The sequence below is a fragment of the Hippopotamus amphibius genome, chromosome 11, assembly GCF_030028045.1.
Source record: "Hippopotamus amphibius kiboko isolate mHipAmp2 chromosome 11, mHipAmp2.hap2, whole genome shotgun sequence".
Lineage (NCBI taxonomy): Eukaryota > Metazoa > Chordata > Mammalia > Artiodactyla > Hippopotamidae > Hippopotamus > Hippopotamus amphibius.
Window position 1 is genome coordinate 20,186,388 of NC_080196.1, and position 22,356 is coordinate 20,208,743.

At 41.3% G+C, this 22,356-nt stretch overlaps 5 protein-coding genes across 5 annotated transcripts in view; 2 read left to right on the top strand and 3 right to left on the bottom strand.

Moving 5' to 3' along the window:
• LOC130831693 (uncharacterized) overlaps nt 1-22,356 on the top strand; it is a 50,934-nt gene that overhangs the window by 10,990 nt on the left and 17,588 nt on the right. The window contains exon 3 of the mRNA XM_057700043.1: nt 7,909-8,243. Within this exon, the coding sequence (XP_057556026.1) occupies nt 7,909-8,243 (335 nt within the window). The remainder of the gene's footprint in view (nt 1-7,908; nt 8,244-22,356) is intronic.
• The window catches only part of LOC130831696 (uncharacterized), a 116,406-nt gene that overhangs the window by 6,622 nt on the left and 87,428 nt on the right, over nt 1-22,356 (bottom strand). The gene's annotated exons all lie outside the window — the stretch shown is intronic.
• Nucleotides 1,703-6,271, bottom strand: LOC130831713 (histone H2B type 1-B-like). The gene is made up of 2 exons (XM_057700065.1): nt 5,864-6,271; nt 1,703-2,585 (listed from the first exon to the last, which is right to left on the bottom strand). Exons 1-2 carry the CDS (start codon nt 6,238-6,240, stop codon nt 2,558-2,560), a joined length of 405 nt encoding a protein of 134 aa, XP_057556048.1. The 5' UTR covers nt 6,241-6,271; the 3' UTR covers nt 1,703-2,557.
• LOC130831723 (histone H2A type 1-J-like) lies at nt 6,590-6,982 on the top strand. The gene has a single exon (XM_057700077.1). The coding sequence runs from the start codon at nt 6,590-6,592 to the stop codon at nt 6,980-6,982; it is 393 nt and encodes a 130-aa protein (XP_057556060.1).
• LOC130831700 (histone H1.2) lies at nt 12,642-14,408 on the bottom strand. The gene is made up of 2 exons (XM_057700050.1): nt 13,746-14,408; nt 12,642-13,622 (listed from the first exon to the last, which is right to left on the bottom strand). The coding sequence occupies exons 1-2, from the start codon at nt 14,381-14,383 to the stop codon at nt 13,487-13,489; spliced, it is 774 nt and encodes a 257-aa protein (XP_057556033.1). The 5' UTR covers nt 14,384-14,408; the 3' UTR covers nt 12,642-13,486.

The window sequence follows — 22,356 nt, forward strand, 5'->3', positions numbered from 1 at the left end:
GAACCTGCATCCTTTATTTGCATACAACTTCCATCCAGTGTCAAAAACTTTGAGAAAAAAAGTAGACTACAAGTAAATAAGAGCAAGAGAAGTATAATATTTATTCTAAATTGAGGTAGGCTTGTGCTAGTCTCTCATTGGCTACTACTGAAGAACCAATAGGAAATCAGAACCTGCATCCTTCGTTTGCATACAAGGATTCCATCTGTTGGGATTTTAATACTGGTAGTAATGGAGTCTATGTGGTTTTCTCAAAACGCTGTCTTTAAGTGCAGTCAGAGGCGGGAGTGATTATTCTCCTTGTCCTGACTTTTTGCTATTGGAATTATGAGTCATTATTTTTGGAAAGGAATAAACGCAGAACAACTTCTAAACAGATAATATTTAAGAGATAGGTATTTCTATGCCCAGTATTGCTTTACTCCTAATTTTAACTCTAACTCTTGCAACAGGAAAGAGGGAGACGAGTAAACAAATAATTCTTTGTACTTGCCCAAATCTTAAACTATCTGAACAATGAAAACTGAAGGCAAGAACTGGATGATCCAGCACGTCTTCCGTTTCATTCCTATCCTATCTATGAGGCCTTCCAGGAGCACCTGGGCAGTATGTTGAGTGAGTACTGTCCTCATTTTAGAGATTGCAAAGCTGAGAGGGCCAGTTTGTTTGCCTTGGCCAAGGTAACACTGAGTTTACTGGGACCAAGGGCAGCAAAATCCTGGCTGGAAAACTCTGTCGTCGTTCCCCAGTGCCACTCCCAAGCATCATACCCTCCGTCTTTTCTCACTTGGGTACCACACACAGGATTCTAATTACTTCAGAAAGCTTGTTCATCATCCTGCATATCGTACTGGACCTCTTGCGGTTAGAGAGCTGAAAATTTTGCAGCACATAAATCTCCGAACTCCTAAGAAGTGAGAGAACAAACACCCCATAGCACATAAATACTCAAAATGAGGTTACAGTATATATTATAAAACACTATATTAATATTACTACAGTCTTTGGTCTTAAGCTCTCATGTTGAGGAACATAAAATTAAAAGAGATTACCCAGGAAAATCTTGACGTTTTTTCTTTTAATGGTCCATGAAAAATAGTCCCTAGAATGGGTCTAGAATGGTCCTTAGAAATAGATGGGGCCCGCATGGAGGCAGATAATTATTTCAGGAATTTTTAAGAACTCCAGCCTAAAGATCTACTAACTCTCAAACAGAATGATAAAAGAAGAGAGTCTGGGTGTGAGAAAATTACTCCTAAACCAACTCTGTGTGAGAACTATGTTTTGATCCAGGCAACCAAGCAGGAGAGTAAAGATGCTCATTTTCTGTTTCTTTTTTACCTTTTCTTAAGTCTTCTCACCCTTAGGACTTTTTCTCTTAACAATATTCACTTCTTGTTTATTATTTATTATTTTCTTAACCATGGACAATAGCAATATACATCAATAACACTGGCTCAATGTCTTTGAAATGTTTCAAAACCCGTGATGGAGATGTAAAAAGCTATCATCGCAGATGCTGCCTTGAAGACTTTATACTCTTTTGAAAAGGTCAGGGAGGTAGGGGGTTGTATACTTGAAGTTTTAGTACAGCAAATTCTGCAGCCAAAACTGAAGATTTTAAGCAATAAATATAAGAGCACATGGAGAAGAGTAATCACGGTGAATTAGAAGGGTCAAGAGAACGCCAGAAAAATGTACATTCAACATTTATTCAACATACGAGGGTGAGTCAAAAATTATCCGCACTCTGGCTGTAGAATTTATTTTCATTAACTATTACAAAAGACAAATACATCATTTTTCAACATAATCTCTTTGCTTTTCAATACACTGTCCACCTGTCAGCAAGCTTTTGTATTCCCTCATTAAAATTGTTTTAGGCTGAGCTGTGAGCCACAAATGCACCACTGTATTCACTTCATCAGAAGTAAATCTCTGTCCTCATAGGGCTGCTTTCAGGGCACCAAATAGGTGAAAGTCTGACACAGCAAGATCAGGACTATAGGGAGGATGCTTTAACACTTCAAAATGAAGTTTTTGCAGGGTGTGGGCAGAAGTATGTGGACATACATTGTCATGCAAGATCACAACGCCCTTGGATAGCATGCGTTTAATCCAAAGTTTAGGCTTCAGCTCTTCAATAAGCATCTCACCATAACAAGCACTGTTGATTGTTGAACCTGTTTCCTGATAATGTTCCAGCTGGCCCTTGAGAATCCCAGAAAACTGTAAGCATCAATTTTCCAGCTGTTGGTTGATTTTTTAACTTCTTCTTGTTTGGCGATTGAGGATGTTTCTATTCCATACTCTGCTGTTTACTCTCAGGCTTATAGTGAATCCATGTCTCATCACCAGTAATGATTCTCTTTAAGAAACTTTCACCTTCCTTAGAATATTGGTCCAAATTTTGTTTGCAGATATCCAAACTCTTCCATGAATTGTTTCAGTACCCATCTCGCACAAACTTTTCAAAACTTAAGTCTGTCATGGATTACTTCGTTTTGAGGTGTTAAAGCATCCTTCCTTATAGTCATGATCTTGCTCCATCGGACTTTCATCTGTTTGGTCCCCTGAAAGCAGCCCTACGAGGACAAAGATTTACTTCTGATGAGGAAATGAAGATAGTGTTGCATTCGTGGCTCACAGCTCAGCCTGAAACATTTTTTAATGAGGGAATATGAAAGCTTGTTGACAGATGGACAAAGTGTATTGAAAAGCAAAGAGATTATGTTGAAAAATGATGTATTTGTCTTTTCTAAAAGTTAATGGAAATAAAATCTACAGCCAGAGTGCAGATAATTTTGACTCACCCTCGTATATTTGCTGAGCATGTGTCAAGTGCCAGAGTGTTCTAGGTGATGACATTGTATTCACTTGTGGTCACTGGGGAGGAAAAAATTTTCCTCTACCCTTCTAGGTTCTTCTGGCTGGTCTAAGAATTAAATTGACATGAGACAAATTAACAGGAAAAAATTAAATTTAATTTCATTTGGGGGTTTGATGCAATAAGAAAAATGAGACCAAAAGACAACTTAGGCAATTGAAGCTTGTTATGCCATGAGAGAAGGGGTTAGGGGCTTGGGATCTCAAAGGGTAGGAAGGCAACTCACAGGAAGATGAAAAAAAGCAAATGTTATGTAAACAAATGTTCCCTGGGCCAAAGAGAGACAATGGGACCCAGAAAGGAATTTTAATAAACAGTCTTTACTAGCTAGGCTCCCCCCTCCAATTCAAATTATACTGTAGTTATCTAGGGTAATATCTGCCATCTTGGAACAGGGCCGCTATCTAAATTCTTTCAGGCATTTAGGGGGAAGGTCAAATGTTCTTCCTGCATCTTTTTCGGCCTTGATGGCTTTCAGCTCTAAATTATCTGCAGCCGAAGTGGCACATCTTGAGAAGGCCTGCCCTGAACCCCATCACTGCCGTACCAGTTTAATTATTAGACCAACCAAAAAAACTAGAAGAGAAGAAGGAAAATTGTTCCCCCACCTACAGAGGTCACATGGGGATCCTGGACTTCCACCCCTACCCAGCAATGATGAGGCAATTCTTCCCTGTCAGTGTCAAAGAGGCTGAGCAAGAAACTTGGATGCCACTTCCACCTGACAATGAGGCAGTACCCCTCCTTCTACCCCGTGGGGCTGGGGAGTGGGGGGAGGTCTCTTAAAACCATAAATTAAATAAGAATCTAGTCCCATAATAGTACCCAAAATGCCCAGGATAAGTTTATTTTAAAAAAAGATAACTGTCATACCAAAATCTCCATTTGAGTGAGTAAAGAGAATCAATATGAAGATGAGACGACGCATATGTTAGAATTATCCAAGTAGGATTCTAAACCAGCCATCATGAAAGTACCTAAATGAGCAAAGTTGTTGCCTCATCAGAATCAACTGGAGAGATGTATGAATTTTATTTCTGGCTTCTCATCACTCCCCACTATAGTTTTGGAGTCTAGCCCTGAGTCCAGGAATCTCATTTTTTTTTTTTAATTTCCTTTTCACTTGTTTAAGATCAGCCAGGTATCAGTATAGACGTCCAAAGGACCCAGCTTTGAGTTTAGGGGACTCAGGTTTTGGTTTGGGCTTCTCAATTAAGGGTATAGTTTTAGGTAAAATATTAACTATTAGGAAGAAGCGGGGGAGAGGAGAGAGGAAGATAGAAGCAAGCAAGCAGGCAAACATTATGAAGGACAAGATGGGGGAAAAAGAATCCTTAACCTCAGGAGGTCATTGTGAAGAGACTGAGATACTATTACTTCCCAGCTCTTACCCCTCCAGAGAGTGATTCTTAAACTGTAGCTTGAGTTTCAGAATTTTTTTCCGGGGGATAGGAGGTTATAATCTACAAAATTTTTAACTTCTAAGACAAGCTTCTCTTTCACAACTATGTTTTGTGTACGCTGAGATAGTGAATGCTTCTCATGTAGCAGTCAGCTGATTTGTGTGGGATCTGGAAAAGATCATTTAAATTTAAAAAGTGGTCCTTTCTGAGAAATCCTACTTCAAATTTTATTTCTTCATGCAAACACAGTTGTATGTCACCTACATATGGCGCTCATAAACCAAAAGAAAAGACTTTTCCTCACCTTTTTAATAGGCAATTGAGTGCTGACTCTTTTCCCGGTTCTTCTTCCCTTCCCCCAGCCCCAGACCTAGACCAGCACCACGGACTGCTCTGGCTCACCAAGGCCTTTCCTATCGGGATTAATTTTGGAGTCGCGGATTCTTTGAAAACGGTTTCTAAGAAAAATCAGTACATCTTCTTTTCCACTTGGGGCCCTCCCGGTATGCAACCAGGTGACACCAGATGGGGAGGGAGGGAAATTCAAATCCTTTGTCCCTTCTCGAGCTGGCGTGCCACCCTTTCAAAACCTTCTAGTGGCATCCCTGAACGGTAAATGATCCAGGAGCCCAGATTTCAGGAATGCAAGAAAAATTGAAACGGCTTTAGGTTGGCTGTTTCGATCAGTAAACAATTCTAATGCCAAATTAGAAAATCTCACTTCAACCGTGTTCAAAGAGCTTGAGGTAATACCCTACAGAAGTGCGCACGGCTTGTTAAAAAAACCACAGACTTTGCTTACTGTTTCCCAGTGCCTGGGTGATTTCAAGCTCCCGGAAGAAAATAACACTACCTGCCCCTTTACCTGCTCCTTGTGCCGCCTAAACCTCCCTTCCCCTCCCCACCCCTCCCCCTCCCCACCCCTCCCCCCGCCTCCTCCCTCTCCCCTTTCTCCACCCCACCGTCCCCCTTCCCGCTCCGCAGCCTCCCCTCTCTCTCCCCTCCGCAGCCTCCCCCCTCTCTCCCCCCTCTCTCCCCCCCGCAGCCTCCCCCCTCTCTCCCCCCTCTCTCCCCCCTCCGCAGCCTCCCCCCTCCGCAGCCTCCCCCCTCCGCAGCCTCCCCCCTCTCTCCCCTCCCGCTGCCAGGAAAGGGCTGTTTGGATAATCATCAACTCAGGGTCTCTACTCTGAAATCGCCTAACCACTTCCTTACCTGGGAGGGAAATTCCCAACACCATTACAAATTTTAAGCTTTGTGGAGAGAAGTGAGCACTTCCAACAACTTAATAAGCATGTGGAAACTTAGTCAATGAGAAAAGATGTATCTTTTGGGTACCAAAACACAGCAGTTTAAGTGTCTTAAAGCCAAGAGACCTTCCAAGTCGCTTGGATCTCTAGCCCTAAGCTTTCTTCAACTATCAACAGCACTGGAATAGATGCTTTAAGAGTTAAACTAATCAGTAAGGCACAACTGCACTTAACCCATAAACAAACGCAGCTACAGCTCTTCTTCGATAAAGTGGGTGGCTCTGAAAAGAGCCTTTGGATTACTAAGTGCCTACAGAAGCACTTACTTGGAGCTAGTGTACTTGGTAACCGCCTTGGTGCCCTCAGACACGGCGTGCTTGGCCAGCTCCCCGGGCAGCAGCAGGCGCACGGCCGTCTGGATCTCCCTGGAGGTGATGGTCGAGCGCTTATTGTAATGCGCCAGACGAGATGCCTCGCCGGCAATCCGTTCAAAGATGTCGTTGACGAATGAGTTCATGATGCCCATAGCTTTAGATGAAATGCCAGTGTCCGGGTGGACCTGCTTCAAAACCTTGTACACATAAATGGAATAGCTCTCTTTACGACTACGCTTGCGTTTTTTACCATCTTTCTTCTGCGCCTTAGTGATGGCCTTTTTAGACCCCTTTTTAGGGGCAGGAGCAGATTTAGATGGCTCAGGCATAGTTTTTCCTAAAAGCTGTGAAAGTACTAACTCGCACTCTCCCCAAACTAAAAACCGTGAAAGGTTCCGAACCCATTTATTTATAGTCCTTGAATGCAAATGAGGGCTCAAGAATTCTCACTTTTGATTGGATAAGTGAAGTAAGGCTAACTAAGGATGAGGGGTGTGGTTATGCAAATAAAGGATACACAACTTCTTTTTCTATTGGATAAAAGATCAGCATACTTTTGGCCAATCGAATAGCTTCCTGGGGCATCCCTGCAATGTCTATAAAAGGATCTGTTCCCTTCTTATTTTGCGTTTTCTCGCTGTGTTCATAGTTTCTGTTGTTGGGTTTTAGAAAGTAACTATGTCTGGACGTGGTAAACAAGGGGGCAAGACGCGAACTAAAGCCAAAACTCGGTCTTCCCGAGTGGGTTTGCAGTTTCCAGTAGGTCGGGTGCACCGCTTGCTTCGCAGGGGTAATTACTCAGAGCGGGTAGGGGCTGGGGCACCGGTGTACCTGGCAGCGGTGTTGGAGTACCTGACGGCCGAGATCCTGGAGCTGCCGGGTAACGCGGCCCGCGACAACAAAAAGACGCGCATCATTCCGCGCCACTTGCAGCTGGCCATCCGCAACGATGAGGAGCTCAACAAACTGTTGGGTAAAGTCACTATCGCTCAGGGTGGTGTCCTGCCCAACATCCAGTCCGTGTTGTTGCCCAAGAAAACTGAGAGCCACCACAAAACCCAGGGAAAGTAAAGCCTTAGACAAAGCACGAAACTCCTTTTTATAAAGTGTCTAAAGGCTCCCTTCAGAGCCACCCACATTTTCACAAAAAAAGCTGGTTATGCTATGTTGGTGGTTGTCTTGTAAAACACATAACTGATTTCCAGGGAAATAAGGCGTTCCGTCTCGTAAGCATTATTTCAGTGCATACCCGGAGAAACTTCTATAATGAACAAAGGCGTTTATAAAGAGGAGGCAACAAGCTTCACTCGGGCTTGCGGATAGTAAAAAGTAATTTCCCTTAGGCCAGTAATAAGCCTGCTCAGGCTTTCAAAGTTTTATATTTAAGCAAAAAAATTTTTTTTCCGACTAAAGTTTGGTTGCAGTCCAGTGTGTATCTGTCATCAAAGCGGTCTTTACATGTGATTTTTTTTTTTTTTAATCATCATGCCACAAAGCAAAAGCTCGGGAATAGGGGAAGTATAATAACCAGAGAAAGTGGTAGTTCTGGCGGTTCTACATTTATGTAAAGCTAACCCAACTGTCTGGGGAAGAAAAAACAATTTACTCAATTTTGTGTGTGGAGCAGCAGTATTGACAACCTGCGAGCGTGTCAAGAATTGAGAATATCAGGTGCCATTCATTTACTGAATCGGAAGTTAACATGGTCCTTAAATGGCTCGTTATGCATGCTGTAGTTGGCGATAAGATGAAATACAACATACGAAAGTTAATTCTTTCGGATCTGAGGGACAAGAAAAGCACAGAGAATGGGTGGTGAAGTAATTCCTCCGATCAGTTTCTCTAGTAATTAAACGGTACTTCCCGGTCACCTTTCAGCCAATGGTTTAATCACGCGGTATTTTTGAAAAACTACAAGACCAATCAGAATGCTTCTAACTATATTTAAGGGCAACTGCCTAAGCCTGCAATAGACCTTGGGTGTGTGATTAATCACTCGCAATGGCTCGGACCAAGCAAACCGCTCGAAAGTCCACCGGCGGTAAGGCGCCGCGCAAGCAGCTGGCCACCAAGGCAGCTCGCAAGAGCGCGCCGGCCACGGGCGGCGTGAAGAAGCCGCACCGCTACCGGCCCGGCACGGTGGCCCTGCGCGAGATCCGCCGCTACCAGAAGTCCACGGAGCTGCTGATCCGCAAGCTGCCGTTCCAGCGGCTGGTGCGCGAGATCGCGCAGGACTTCAAGACCGACCTGCGCTTCCAGAGCTCGGCCGTGATGGCGCTGCAGGAGGCGTGCGAGGCCTACCTGGTGGGGCTCTTCGAGGACACTAACCTGTGTGCTATCCACGCCAAGCGTGTCACCATCATGCCCAAGGATATCCAGCTTGCTCGTCGCATTCGCGGGGAGAGGGCATAAAGAAAATTGTCTTCCTAATTTAAAAAAGGCTCTTTTCAGAGCCACCCACAATTACACTTAAAAGCAGCTGTGACATTGGTGAGGCCTTAGAAATTACTAAGAGTAGAAAGCATAAAGTAAAAATTCAAGTAAGGGGACTGAGTATTCATAGAAACCATTCTGATTAAAATCTTTAGGTCAATTGATTTACCTAAAATGGAATTTTTGCTCAGGCCATAAAAACTGACCTCAGTACTCACCACCAGAGATACACTAAATTTATGCAATAAGAAAATAAGATTTGTCTATACATCTTAAAATCAGTGGGGTTTGAGATACTGAAGGGTAGCAATTGTTGAGCTTTTATTTGTGTTCCCTTGTAGTACATACAAAGACATTTAAATGTTAATTTCTTTTTAAAATCTTCACATGTGGTTGTATAACTTAACTGATGAGAGTGGATGGTTTTCTAAGGCCTAAAGCTTACACAGTGCGGTGACTTAAAACTACAAACAAAATTACAAGCTAGTGAATACTAATTCATAATGAGAAAATTAACAAATTCCAATTTTACAAAAAGACAAAACCATCAGCTATCACAAAATTCAGAAAAAGCACATTTGTTTTCCTATCGTTTTGCACACTTTGATTCCATCTTTAAAGGAAAATTTAGTAATATTTTCTATAAAGTTGAGACAGTAGGAAGAGAATTCAGTATTCCCTCTAGGGTGATTGATCACAATTTGTTTTATTCCATTCATAACTTAGAAGAATTTCAGGTTCAAAACACTGTAGATAATGTCAAGTTTATAGAATTGTTTTGAAATTTGGAAAATCCTCTGTCAAGCTTCTTTCATGTGTGAGTTGTAAAGTTTGAAAGAATTCTTTAGACTAGCTTCTGGATCTATACATTTCAAATCTCAGTTCTCCACTATGCACTCCCAGTGCTAGGTTCATGGATATATGACATCTAGTCCCACATTTTCTTGCCATTAATCCAGGTGAGTTTGTCAGTGAGCAGTAGGAATATTCCTTGAAGCCATTCTTAGATCAGACTGGCTAGCAACAACTGAACTATCAATATATTTGAGCACATATGCACATCACTTTATATGTCTCATTAACCCCAAACAAAATATAGATGCAAGTAAATTTTCACAAGTCCCAAATATTCTCATCAACATCCTAATATAATCAGACAAAGGTGAATTTTAAAAGAAGAGAAGATTGGAAATAAATGGTTAACCAGCTGTGACTAAAATATATCTGCACTGCAATTTTATTGTATTTTAATAAGGTCAGGTGAACATATTGTACTCCCAGGAACTCCTCTCAGGGCCTTGGAAGTACAGGGTCTAACACTTGAGTTTCATTCGCTTCAGGGTAAGTCTGCCTCTCAGCACTGGCTATGCTTTTCCAAATTACACATGGCCTTCCCTGCCCTCCTACCGCTCTGTTCTACCACACCTCAGCAGAGTGCCCTGTTGAGAATCACTGGTCTCAGGTGACTCTCAGGACTCTGAGATAGAGCATGACGCTTTGGATGATGGTACCATTCTCAAAGAGAGATACCAGGAGGAGAAACTTCATTGCGAGGATATAAAGTCAACTCTGAGCAAAGGGAACACTTTCAGTGTGTAGGTGAGCTCACTGAGACAACTCTACAGGTTTATTAATCCATTCTATACTGAATATCATCTTCCTTTAGAGAGGTCCTATGGAAGGGAAAAAAATAAAACCATGGATTCATTGGAAGAGTCTTATAGCTAACATTGATAGTTTTCCATGGATCAAGTTCCATGTGAACTGATTGGCCTGAATTATTATATATAACACTTGCTACAACACTAAAAGCCACGTTCTTTCACTGTCTCCATTTAATAGAGGAGGAAGTTTAGCCTAAGAGATTTTAGTAAATTGGCCAAATTCATATTGCTAGTAAATGTCACTGCCAGAAAGTCTCACACCAAACCCATACTCCAAATATTTTTTGATCAATAAGATTACCCAGAAATGGATGATCCGATTTAGTTTCCACCTCAAGGGTAACTCTGTCTTGGAGACTGGGCTGCCTCAGGATGAATGGGGAAGGCCGGCAGTAGCCTGGCTTCTGCTAAATTCTGTTTTCAGATTCCTCTGGTCGGAGGCCTGGTATGAGATGAGGTTGGTAAGATGACCAGAAGAAACATCAGGTCCTAGGGATGACCAGGGGCACATTATAGTCTTTAGTCCTAGGCTTCAGGACCAGGTCAGCATACTTATCGCCTCTGAAACATCTAGATTCAACTCCAGAGCAAGTAATTCTCTTGTGTCTTCCTTTCAGCATTTACTATAGATCTATATTGTTCAAGTAGCCACTAGCCGTATGTGGCTATTAAGCACTTGAAACATGGCTTGTCCAAATTGAGATGAGCTTAAGTGTAAAAATACAAACCAAATTTCAAAGAGTTAGTATGAAAAATAGAATAAAACATCTTTTTTAATATTTTTACCTTAGATTACTTATAGAAATATTTTATTTTAGTGGGTTAAAATATTATTCAAATAGATTTTACTTGTTTTACTTTCTAAAAATGTGGCTACTAGAAAATTTTTGATTACATATGTGGATCTTATATTTGTGAGGAACAGCACTCATACATGGAGGATAATTACACTGGCTTACTGATCAGAAATTAGCTATGTCCTTAGTGTGACCAAGCCTCAGTAATAATGGCAGGCACCTACCTCAAAGTGCTGTGACAAGAATGTGTTTGAAAATAAATGAAGAGTGCTCTGCCACAGTGCGTGGCACCTTGTAAATTAGTGCTCAAGAAATGCTAGCTTTCAACACTATTGCTGTTACCACTGTGCCCTAAACCCCTGTTCCCTTTTGAAATTCTCTAATGATGTAATCACATCTTGTTCTGGACTTGTTCCTCTCCGGCATGGATTTCAGCCACAAAGTTATCTTTTACATCTCCCTCAGGCTTAGAAGAAATGATATCTAGAACATTGCCTAGGGGAAGTAATGGGACATTTAATTTTTCAGCCATGAAAGCACTGTGCATGTATAGACAAAAAATGTTTCTTAGAATAATGCATTACAAGGAGCCTTTAATTTCTGTGTTAGACTTCCATTATACATGAACATTTCATGAATTTTCATCATTGAATTATCAGTCAGCAGTTTAGTTTATGCAGTGTGCATTGCTATTTTTGGCTAATCAGCCATGTTTGGCCAATTATTTGAGTATATTATTGCTGTTGTCCATATTATTTTATAATAATAAGTGAATACTGAAATGATATTAATAGTGCCAAAATAAAATGTAGTTTTTATAAACTAAAAATCACAACAAGGACCTTTTTGTTAAACTAGCCAATTTTTAGAATCAAATGAATGTTTTGTTGGGCCCAAGCCAATCAACTATGTGAACAATTGTGAGGGAATGGAACGAAATTAAAAACACGGACAAAACTGCGGAAACATTGTTGAAGACTAAAGACCAGGTAAAATTAGAGGTTTTTAACGATAACTTAGCTCTCTGTGAATGAACTCTCCCTCCAGCCTTACTAAAGAAAAATGGTTATATTTGTTTTTGAGGAATATGTTTTATCTGACAGTAAAGGACATCTTTCAACTATGCACACGTTTGCAGGAAACATTCAATGGTAGGATCAACTGTATATAAACTCAATAAATTTACACCCCAACGGGCATTTACAAAAGGTTTGAAGAAAAATTAGAGAATCAACTCTCTTAGGTTGATTCCTCTTAGAGTTGATGTGAAAATTAAGCAAATGGGTGGACTTGAAATTATTTGAAGGAGAAGGGGAACATAGAAGTACACGGTGCTATTACTATAAACCCTAACTGATTATATTTGGAGTGTCTTTATTAGGTCTCCTGATTGTTGCAACTTGACCCAACCTGAGCTAAGTGGAGAAGCCCAGGGTGGCAGGAGTTCAGGTGGCTCAAATAAGCAGGAACTAGGTGTCAGGAACCCAGACATTGCAGCAATCTCTATACATCTCTCATCTCTGCTTTTCTTTGCACTTTCACTCCATTCTACTTTTTATCCACTAGACTTCTTGGTTTCTTCTACACAGTGACTAAGATGAGGAATGAACTCTGTAGCCACTACCACTAATACAGGAATTAACTTTATCTCACAGATTCGTCCTTGTGGCAATGGTTGAAGAACTAGGCTGCAGGTCTGCAGAAGCCCCTGTCCTGGGAAATTGTCTTGAGAAATTCTCTGCCAATCAGAATAAAAACAGGAGGCTGGACTTTATCCAGAAGAAATGCCATGAATATGAAAAAAATCCACATATAACACTCAATGAAAACTAAAGCTCTTTATTAGACATCACCCCCCCCATAAACACACATTTCCCAACCTTTACCAATATATTTTTTTTTCCTATGCGTAGAAACATTTGGATTGCACAAAAATGTGTATAAAGCATCTTCGATTTTTTGATGTTAAAGTCTACCTAAAATGAGGATCCTTGACTGGCCGGCCAAGGACAAAATGGCCGACTAAAAGTTGTTTTTGATGCGCTCAAATCCACACACATTTGTTGAAAGCTACACGATACTTAGGAACAGAAAGATCTCTGCTCCAGCCTTGCCGTGGGAGGAAGAATCATTGCCGCCGCTGTAGCAGGTTTTTTCTTTTTTTTTTCCTTTTTTTTTTTTTTTTTTTTTTGTAGCAGGTTTTCAAATGTTCCTTCGCTGCCACGGCAAACAGGAATTAACAGAAGAATGAGCGGCAAGGACGCCTGCACCCACCCTCCTCCCAGGTTGGATACCAACGCCCCCAGGAGACACTGACTTGACTTTCAAAAACACGGAAAATGTCCGAAATACCAGAAACATTTCTCAATCCAGCGAATGGGGTATCCCAACAGAAAGAAAACAAACGTAAGAGACTAAGGGTGGAGGCCGGTCACCACCCAATTAAATGCTGGGTGAAAATCACAGGCTGGAGAAGTGAGCCAACCCGCAAGCAGGGCGGGACTTTTGAATGAGTTCTTAGTCCAATCGGAATATCCCTCAAGACTAAGAAAACTGGCTGGGTTTTGCTTGGGGTTGTTTTTGCCTTTCACAGGAGCGGAGCGGAGTGGGGCGGGGCTCGCGGATATCCCTAGTACGCAAGCCTCCGGAAAGCGCTTGCATATCTCTGATCATAAGGCTAATCAAAAGCACCGCAGGGCAAGGGACAACCCACCAGGATTTCTAGACTCTGCAACCTTCCATGCCTTGTCTCCCCCATCCCTTCTCACTGCCCCTTTTAAGATAGTGTCAGCAGCCGCAACTGTGTCCAACCTTATGCTAGAAGAAAGCAAAGTGATGCACACAGGTTAGTAAAGGAGTATACAGCTCTTTTTTTTGAGATCAGTGGTGGCTCTGAAAAGAGCCTTTTTGGGTTTTAGAAGCAGACGCTTAACAACCTACTTCTTTTTGGGTGCAGCCTTCTTGGGCTTCGCAACTTTCGGCTTGGCGGCCTTGGGCTTCACCGCCTTAGCTGCGCTCTTGGCGGCCTTCTTGGGCTTGGCAGCCTTAGCTTTCTTTGGACTCTTGGCCACTTTCTTGGTCACAGCAGCTGCCGCCGGCTTCTTCGCCTTCTTCGGGGTCTTCTTAGCGGTTTTTTTCGGGGTTGCCGCACCCGTCGCTTTCTTGGGCTTCTTAGCTGCCCCCGCAGCCTTCTTGGGCTTGACCGCACCCGCCTTTTTAGGCTTGGGCTTGGCTTCCCCAGTAGCCGCTTTCTTGTTGAGCTTGAAAGAACCCGAGGCGCCAGTGCCCTTGGTCTGCACCAGGGTGCCCTTGCTCACCAGGCTCTTGAGACCCAGCTTGATGCGGCTGTTGTTCTTCTCCACATCGTAGCCAGCGGCGGCCAGCGCCTTCTTGAGCGCAGCCAGGGACACACCGCTGCGCTCTTTGGAAGCGGCAACAGCCTTGGTGATGAGCTCGGACACCGGGGGTCCGGACGCCTTCCTGCGCGCCCCGGTCGGCTTCTTGGCGGTCTTCTTCTTGACCGGGGTCTTCTCCGCAGGGGGCGCGGCAGCGGGAGCAGCGGGAGCAGTCTCCGACATGCTGAGAATCTAGGACTCGGGTACAAGTGGCAAAGCACCGATGGAGCTGCGCTTGGGCCGGGCCACCGTATATATAGAGCGCAGGCGCGCGCTGATTGGTGCTCCGGTCGCCCGCCGGCTGGCAGGCTCTGAGCCGCGGCGGTGCGCCCAAGTTGTGTTTGTTCCACTTCACAAAAGGGGAAAAATATAAAAATACCCCGCACCAAATCACCCGAGTTTGGTCGGGAAAGGATCCGAGAAGCCTCAGGCTTCGTGCTCTCCATTTATTTTTTCCACAAGCACAAAGACCACTCTTCCAGGCGTCCCCAATTCCCCCAACTCCTAGGGAAGTCCTGGGCAGTCGGAGACCACTTTCTGTTTTTCTTCTAAATTACCTGTTCGCTCCTTTGCCCCTGAAAGTTCTTTTTCTCAGGGGTGGTTGGGCACATGCTTCCCTTCTTTTGGGGCCAAAAACGAAATGGTTTCCACCCAAATTTTCACTATAACTCTGTTTCTTCGCAAGGGAAGTAACACAGGTCCTCTGTGAATTCTGCGTACAGACCCACAGGAACTGTGGACTGGGACCAGGATTCTGGGGCCAGTCCAAAGCAGTTAGGGCGGGATGCGAGGGGGTTCGTAAGCCTTGGGGGGGGGTCCTGAATGGTAGGGGGTTAGAGACTTAAATTTTTGATTTGAAGACATTGAAACTCTATCAAATCCCTCTTTTCATAGATGGGGGCGGGGCACTCTTTTCACTTCTCCAAAGGCGAGAAATTGCGTTGTTTTTTTAAAAGCTCTCAGGTTCCCCTCTGAGTTGTGCAAGGCAGGGGGTCTGGCCCTCAAGAAGGGATAATGAGAAGAAGGGAGACCCCCTAAGCCTGCAAATAACCCCCAATAGACTTGGCACCGAGGGACGTTTAGATGATCTGTTTTCAAAGACAGCAAGTATTTATTTATTTATTTACTTATTTATTGTATGCTGCAATAAAAAGATGAATTTCAGCACATGAAATTTCTAGGTTACTTCCAGTAACAAACGTGTTGTGGTACAGGACACTCTCTAACTGGGAACTCAAAGATACAAATGGAAATAAAGCAACTGACTTTGACAAGATACACTTTTGACTTTTCAGATGAACTACAGATTTCAAATAGAAATCATAAAATGGCAAAATTTTACCAGAAATAGAGGAAAAGTACTAGAACAAATAAATTATTATGCCCCTTTTTACTGATAAGCTCACATTTTATCCCTTCTAAAGCTGGCCATATGTACTCTATTCTAAAGCTCCCTTTACTGCCACTACATCTAGATGAAAGTATGTACTAAAGATGTCAGTCTTAGATGTGATGGTCAAAAGGGGTTATACAAGTTAAGTTCAGTGATGAATGAAAACTGAGGCATCTTGTTTTAGACTAAGGATAACCCCATGGTTTCACTGAATAACATTCATTCAACATTTGGAAACTATGTCTACTACTGGTCATGTCCTCTGGGAATTAACAGCCTAATAAGATTAGTGATGGATGAATTAGCAACCACAGAAAATCACTTTAGACCTGCCATCCATCAGTGTGACTTTGGACATAGGAATTGTAAGAAATCATTGAAAGTGTACGAACAACTAAAGTGCCTTCATCATTCTAATATATTTTGGTAAAAAAATAAAATAGGAACATGCCATTTTGTTCTGAAGAGGGGGCAATGAGCCCCCTCTTCGTCTGAAACTCAGCTAAGTGTGTATAATGAGGAAAAGAGCTGTGTGGAGTCTTCATTACCAGGTCACTGAACCTCCCTTCACTATAAATTGGTGTCCCTTTTTGCAAATCAGCAGCATGTAACTTTGATTACTGTGATTCAGTTTTCTGATACGACCACTCAGATTAAATCAATCAAATCACATCTCTTTATATGCAAATTAAAGTCCAGAACCAGACACCAGCCACCCAAATTCTTGCTCCCAACCTCCTGGCCACATAGTAGAAGCCAGAAGGCAGAAAAACAAGTAGCCCTTCTCTAGATCCCTGTAACTTGTGTTGAGAAAAGTCAAAAACAAAGCAAAGCAATTTCTTCACGTCTTTTCAAGCTGTAGTAGAGAATTCTCCACAGGTCCACTTGTGGGTCCTCTAATGCTCTAAGGCCATGCTCTACAATAAAACAGAATGAGTCACACATGTAATTTTAAACTTCCTCGTGGTCATGATGAAAGAAAGAAGAAACAGGTGAATTTAATTTTAATAATATATTTTACTTAATTCAGTACATCCAAACTACTATCACTTCAACATGTAATCAATATTTTAAAAAATAAGCAGTTTCTATTCTTTTTCTCATATGGTAAGTCTTCAACATCTGGTGTGTATTTTACATTTGTAAAATTTTCAGACTAGCCACATTACAAGTGCTCAAGGACCACATGCGACTAATGGCTGTCATACTGGACAGCACGGCTTTAGCGAAGGTAACTTTGACTTAATATTTCCTTTTTGATTAGGCTCAGAGTATGTAAAATTACTTGTAGAAGACTGATACATTAATGAAGGTTTTGTTCATTAGAGATGCAAGTGAATTCTTTCTAGTAGAAAAGATAACCCTAAAAGTTATGATTGTATTGCCTAGTAGGACGTTAACCAATTTTGTATCTGATTTTTCAGCCTTCCAGCATTCTTTCTTGCCCTGACTGAATACATATTTTATTCTCCCTTATCCTGCTTTGACCTAACTTTGTCTTTCTGCTTGCTCTGTCAATACTTAAATCATTCTTTGACCCATGCACAAGCTCACTATACACAGTTCTTGCATGAGAGCCATGTTTTGAAAATTATACTTTGACACTTGGTTAGTCAGTTTGTCCTACAGGCTCTGAATCAGAATCTTTAGAAACCATTCTAAAAAATTGGAAGATACAAGATTTTTTGACCAGTAGTTTTAAAGCCACCTTCGAGCTTATAGATGTCCCCTGTAGTCTCAGGCTTTGAAATAAGATTGAACAAGCCTGTGAGCCACAAAAGACCTACTAAAATTAGCTCCAGGGAAAATTCAGATTAAGGGTGTGGTATTCCCACTTGAAATTGATGGTCTCAAGATAGCCAGAGATAAATTGAGGACAGAGTTAAATATCACAATGCAATAAGTTGTGTATTCTTGTATTTTACACATATCCCGAATATAATGGGTTACCTAATTTTGTTTCCTGTTCCTTCGGTCTGGAAAGCTGGTGGACAAAGTTAAAGATGCAGAAGCTGAATATCAAGCCCAGGTGGAGCTGGAGAGAGAGAGAGGAGACAGAGACAGAGACAGAGAGAGACTCAAACAGCAGGACATACTCAAAGGAGAATGAGAGGAGTTGTTGGGACAGGTGAATGGCTCAGGGGCTGACAAATGATTTTTCTTTCACTTCCTCCTTCTACCATGCCAGAATAGGGTTCTGTCTGCTCATTATAGGCACTAGCTGGAAGTGATTAAAACCTGCTTTTTCCTGACTTACGGAGAGATGGGGCCGATAATAGCAGTCACTCCACTTGCGTGCCTGCTCAGAGTGGGAAGTTCTGTGCTTTGGTGCACCGTGAGACTAACAACATAGGACAGCCTGAAAAAAATATGCAGGAAAGAACTTTGAAATTTGCAGCCTAAATAAAATTGTAGACCCCCACTCCCATCTGTTTCTTTGCTTCAGCCTCACAAAAGCATTCTTACAAAAAAGCCAAAGCAACTTGTATGTCTTTTTTTCAGTCTCTACAGGCAAATGGCCAACAAGAAAACAATGAGACCTGAGCCAGAATGTTTCCCCCACAAGCTGGAAGGCACCTCAAAGGCTGAGACCAAAGTTCTATATCTTATTCCCTGACACACTCTCAAAATACACTGGGGAAAATCACAGAGAACATAGTAGTGAGGCACATGGTGGGAGCCCAGTAAATACACAGAGAGTATTACAAAAGGAACAATACATTGCAAAACATATTTACCTAACATTTTGGAATTGCTATTCGAATCACATAAGTAACACAAGAAACTAGGGCATTAATAGCCACCTTATTCTTCAAGCTTCTTTTCAAATGACTTTAAATAATTTCAAAAGTCTAATCTACCCTCAAAAAAAGATTTGTCAATAACAAGAACATATACATTTTTACATCTTCTCAGTTTGGGCCTCTAATGAGGGCAAATTGTAAAGCACAAGATGCAAACATATATTAGGCAATTGCCTTAATCAGAGTAAACACATGGCCTTCCTCAATAACTATTTTGCAGAAAATAGGGACATACAAATTTTGGTAGATTTATTAGGACATATTATTGTCTTTTATTTCCTTGCTCATCACTATGCCATGCATGAGATTTTCATATAGTTACTGCGTACTTGTTAAGCAAAGGACAACAGGAGAGATAATAAAAACAAAGATCAGCCAAGCAAAATGTCTCTTCTTAAGGAATTATATGTGGTGAGACTGACACAAAGTGTAATTATCATACAGTGTAATCATCATACAGATGATAAATCTGGTAAGAAAGAAAAAAACCACCAAGAGAACAAAAGAATAAAAACCAAAAATGTTACTGTGCTGGTTAAACCTTTGCCTTCAAGTACTTACCAATCCAGTTAGGAAATTAAGCTATCAGAGAACAGGCTAGAACAGTGGTTCTCAAAGGTTTAGATTTCAGGACCCCTTCACGTTCCTAAAAATTAGTGGGTGCCCCCATAAGTTTTATAATGTAAGTTACATATATACATGTAGATGTTTACTACCTTAGAAATTAAAACTCAGGGGGCTTCCCTGGTGGTGCAGTGGTTAAGAATCCCCCTGCCAATGCAGGGGACAAGAATTCAATCCCTGCTCCGGGAAGATTCCACATTCCATGGAGCAACTAAGCCCCTGCACTACAACTACTGAGACTCTGCTCTAGAGCCCACGAGCCACAACCACTGAAGCCCACGTGCCTAGGGTCCATGCTCTGCAGCAAGAGAAGCCACCACAATGAGAAGCCCCCGCAATGAGAAGCCCACGCACCCCAAAGAAGAGTAGCCCCTGCTCACTGCAACTAGAGAGAGCCTGAGTGCAGCAACAAAGACCCAACGCAGCCAATAAATAAATATTTTTTAAAAAAGCAGGGTGGGGGGGTGCGATGGTAACAAATACAAAAAAAGAAATTAAAAATGACTATTAAATTTAATAATTCACATTTATATGATGTCTAGTAAATATATAATTAATTATATTTATTCATCATTATATATGGTTAACAAACAGCATATATTCATTTACATTATATACTATAGATTTGTATATAAAATGTGTAGTATCAATACCTAATACTATACATACTATACAGAGATCTATATATAAAATATATAGTAGTATAAATACATAGTATTAAGTACATACTACTATATATTCTATATATAAACCTCTATATAGTATTATAGTTTATATATACTATATAGAGACTTGTATATGAAATCTATAATAGGTAATACTATACATATAATATTATGTATTACAAAAATAAATGATAGAAGGTCAACTCAAAAAAGTTGCTCATTCCCTAGCCCATTCCAAATCCTGGCAGCCCCAGGTTAATCTGAGACTTGCAAGGCTGCCTGAAGGTGGAGAACACAGCTGAGCTGTTAGTGTAAAAGAGCTGAAAGAAAGACAGCCGTTTTGGAGCCAGCATGCTTGTTTTCAATATCAGTTCCTCCTTTCACAAGCTCAGTGGCCCTGCTAAGTTCTCAGGCTTTCTCAGCTTTCACTTCCTCCTCTGTAACACTCCCCACCACCCCTCTGGCCCCAGGAATATAGTGAGGATTAAATTACATAATGTGTGTATAGTTCCTGGGATTGGGCTGAGCACACAGTAGCCTCTTATTTGAGGTTTATTTCGATTACATCCTTGTACCATGGGAGCCTCCTGTCTTGGGGTGACCCTGAGATAGTTGATCCTCTCCTTCATTTGCAGGGGTGGGTAAGAGTAGACCAAGTCCAACAAGCTCGTTCACTCTTTCCACTTATGTGTGCTTCCCCTGGCAGCTTCTGAAAGGTCATGGGACCTAGGAACTAACCCAAGGAAGACCTCAAGAAAAGATTCTAATAAGAAGAGAAGAAGCTGGCCTGTCAGAGAAGGAAGATGTGTGTGTGTGTGTGTGTGTGTGTGTGTGTGTGTGTGTGTGTGTGTTGGGGAGTGATAGGTGAGAACATAACCCAGGACCAGTAGTCTTTCAGAATCCAGCCCCTGCAATGACGCTCACTCCTTGCCCAAAAATCAAAAGGAAAAATTATGATGACATTCACACAGTCACCCCCTCCCTGCATTCTGCATCCTAAGTGTGTGCCTACTTTCAACAGCAGGCAGGCATAGCTGTCACGGAGAACTGTGTGTTGTCAATACAGAAGAGGGACCGAGGTATTCCATCACCCCGCATTTTTTTACTGCTGAACTACCTAAATCTTCTTAAGTTAGACAAAACTTCTGGTTGGAACCAAATTCTTACAAAGTTAGGTTACCTAAGGATTTGTAGCTATTCTTCAGTTAATACATAGATTTCTTATACTTTTCATGGTTAGCTCTTATATTTTCCTGTTCATTTTATAAAATAGTCCAGGAAAAATACAGAGGTGGCATGGTACATTTATCAGAAGGACTGGCTCAGAAGCTGGAATGCCTGAGTTCAAACTCAACTTTGCCATTAGATAAGTTTATTAACTTCTCTATGACTCAGTTTTCTTATCATAAAGTGGCAATAATAGTATCTGTTTTATAGGTTGCTATGAAAATTAATATTATACAGTTCCAAGAATAGTACCTGCCATGTTGTAAGTACAAAATTTTTACATACGTATATTTTAAAATATTATTTTAAAAGTTATAATTATATTCTTATAAACATAACATAGCACTATTTCTGCAACTGTTTGTTTGAGTGTCAATAATACTAATAAAGATAACAGTTAACTGAACACTTTCTATGCACCAGGAATTATATGCACTATTTTCATTCTGTTTTCACCACCATCCTATGACTACCATTATAAACATTATTACTTCACCAATAAGGAAGTGGAGATTGAGAATTCAGATTTCTCCTAGGATAGCCCTGCAGACAGATTACAATTCATGTACTCTGAACACACACACACACACAAATATCACAGACCTTTATTTTTCTATTATAAAGTGCATAAAATTAAAATATATCCATAACTATTAATTACTTACTAGTCTATTTAATGAGTTTTAGGTAGAAAGCATATTCACCCCTGCAAATAATTCTGCATGTATATCATACATTTGGGCAGAATCAAAAGTATTTACAATACATCATGCTGTGTGTTCTGATGGACACTAGATGGCGATAGGAACCAACCAAAGCTTATTTTGGTGGCTGGTATGTTACACTTTCTCCAGGCCCTTATGTAATTATTAACCTCTAGTTATAACTTAACAGTTTTCCATCTCTTTTGGTGAAAAGAAATCTTTATTCCCATTTGACAGATGATGATCCTGACATCACCGGGAGGCCCTGACACTTCAGCAAGTCTACAAGCAGCCAAGAACAAGGAGGAAATAATTAAGTGGCTTGGACTGACGTTTGTGTAAGTAGTCCAAAAAAATCATCTGGACAATTATTTCATTCCACAAAAAAACTGAATCCGCACCTTCGATAATCCCATCTGGGTTTGGGGAATAAGGAAGTAAATAAGACAGGAACTACCCTTATGGTGGAAATTGGAAGATGAGGACCTAGAAAAAGATATGAAACAGTGGCTGTGGAGAAGGTCAGAGTGGATATGAAAATGAGGAACAGTGACTTTACCCAGGGATGGAGGTTCGACTTAGAGTCTTACAAAGGCAACTTTTAAAGTATTAAATTACTTTTCTTTCCTTTTTAAAGTAAAACTGACCACAGTGAGGAGGAGGCTGAAAGAAGAAAATACTATGGTGCAAAGATGGTAATACTGGGACTATCCTGGTTAAGGTATATCAATTATGATAA

Bases quoted from the DNA above. Each gene is read 5' to 3' on its own strand.
- LOC130831713 (XM_057700065.1), bottom strand. From the start codon at position 6,240: ATGCCTGAGCCATCTAAATCTGCTCCTGCCCCTAAAAAGGGGTCTAAA. The intron at 2,586-5,863 runs GTAAGTGCTTCT...TTGTCCTCGTAG, and splicing joins ACCAAGTACACTAGCTCCAA to GGCTGCTTTCAGGGGACCAA.
- LOC130831723 (XM_057700077.1), top strand. From the start codon at position 6,590: ATGTCTGGACGTGGTAAACAAGGGGGCAAGACGCGAACTAAAGCCAAA.
- LOC130831700 (XM_057700050.1), bottom strand. From the start codon at position 14,383: ATGTCGGAGACTGCTCCCGCTGCTCCCGCTGCCGCGCCCCCTGCGGAG. The intron at 13,623-13,745 runs GTAGGTTGTTAA...GCTTTCTTCTAG, and splicing joins AAGGCTGCACCCAAAAAGAA to CATAAGGTTGGACACAGTTG.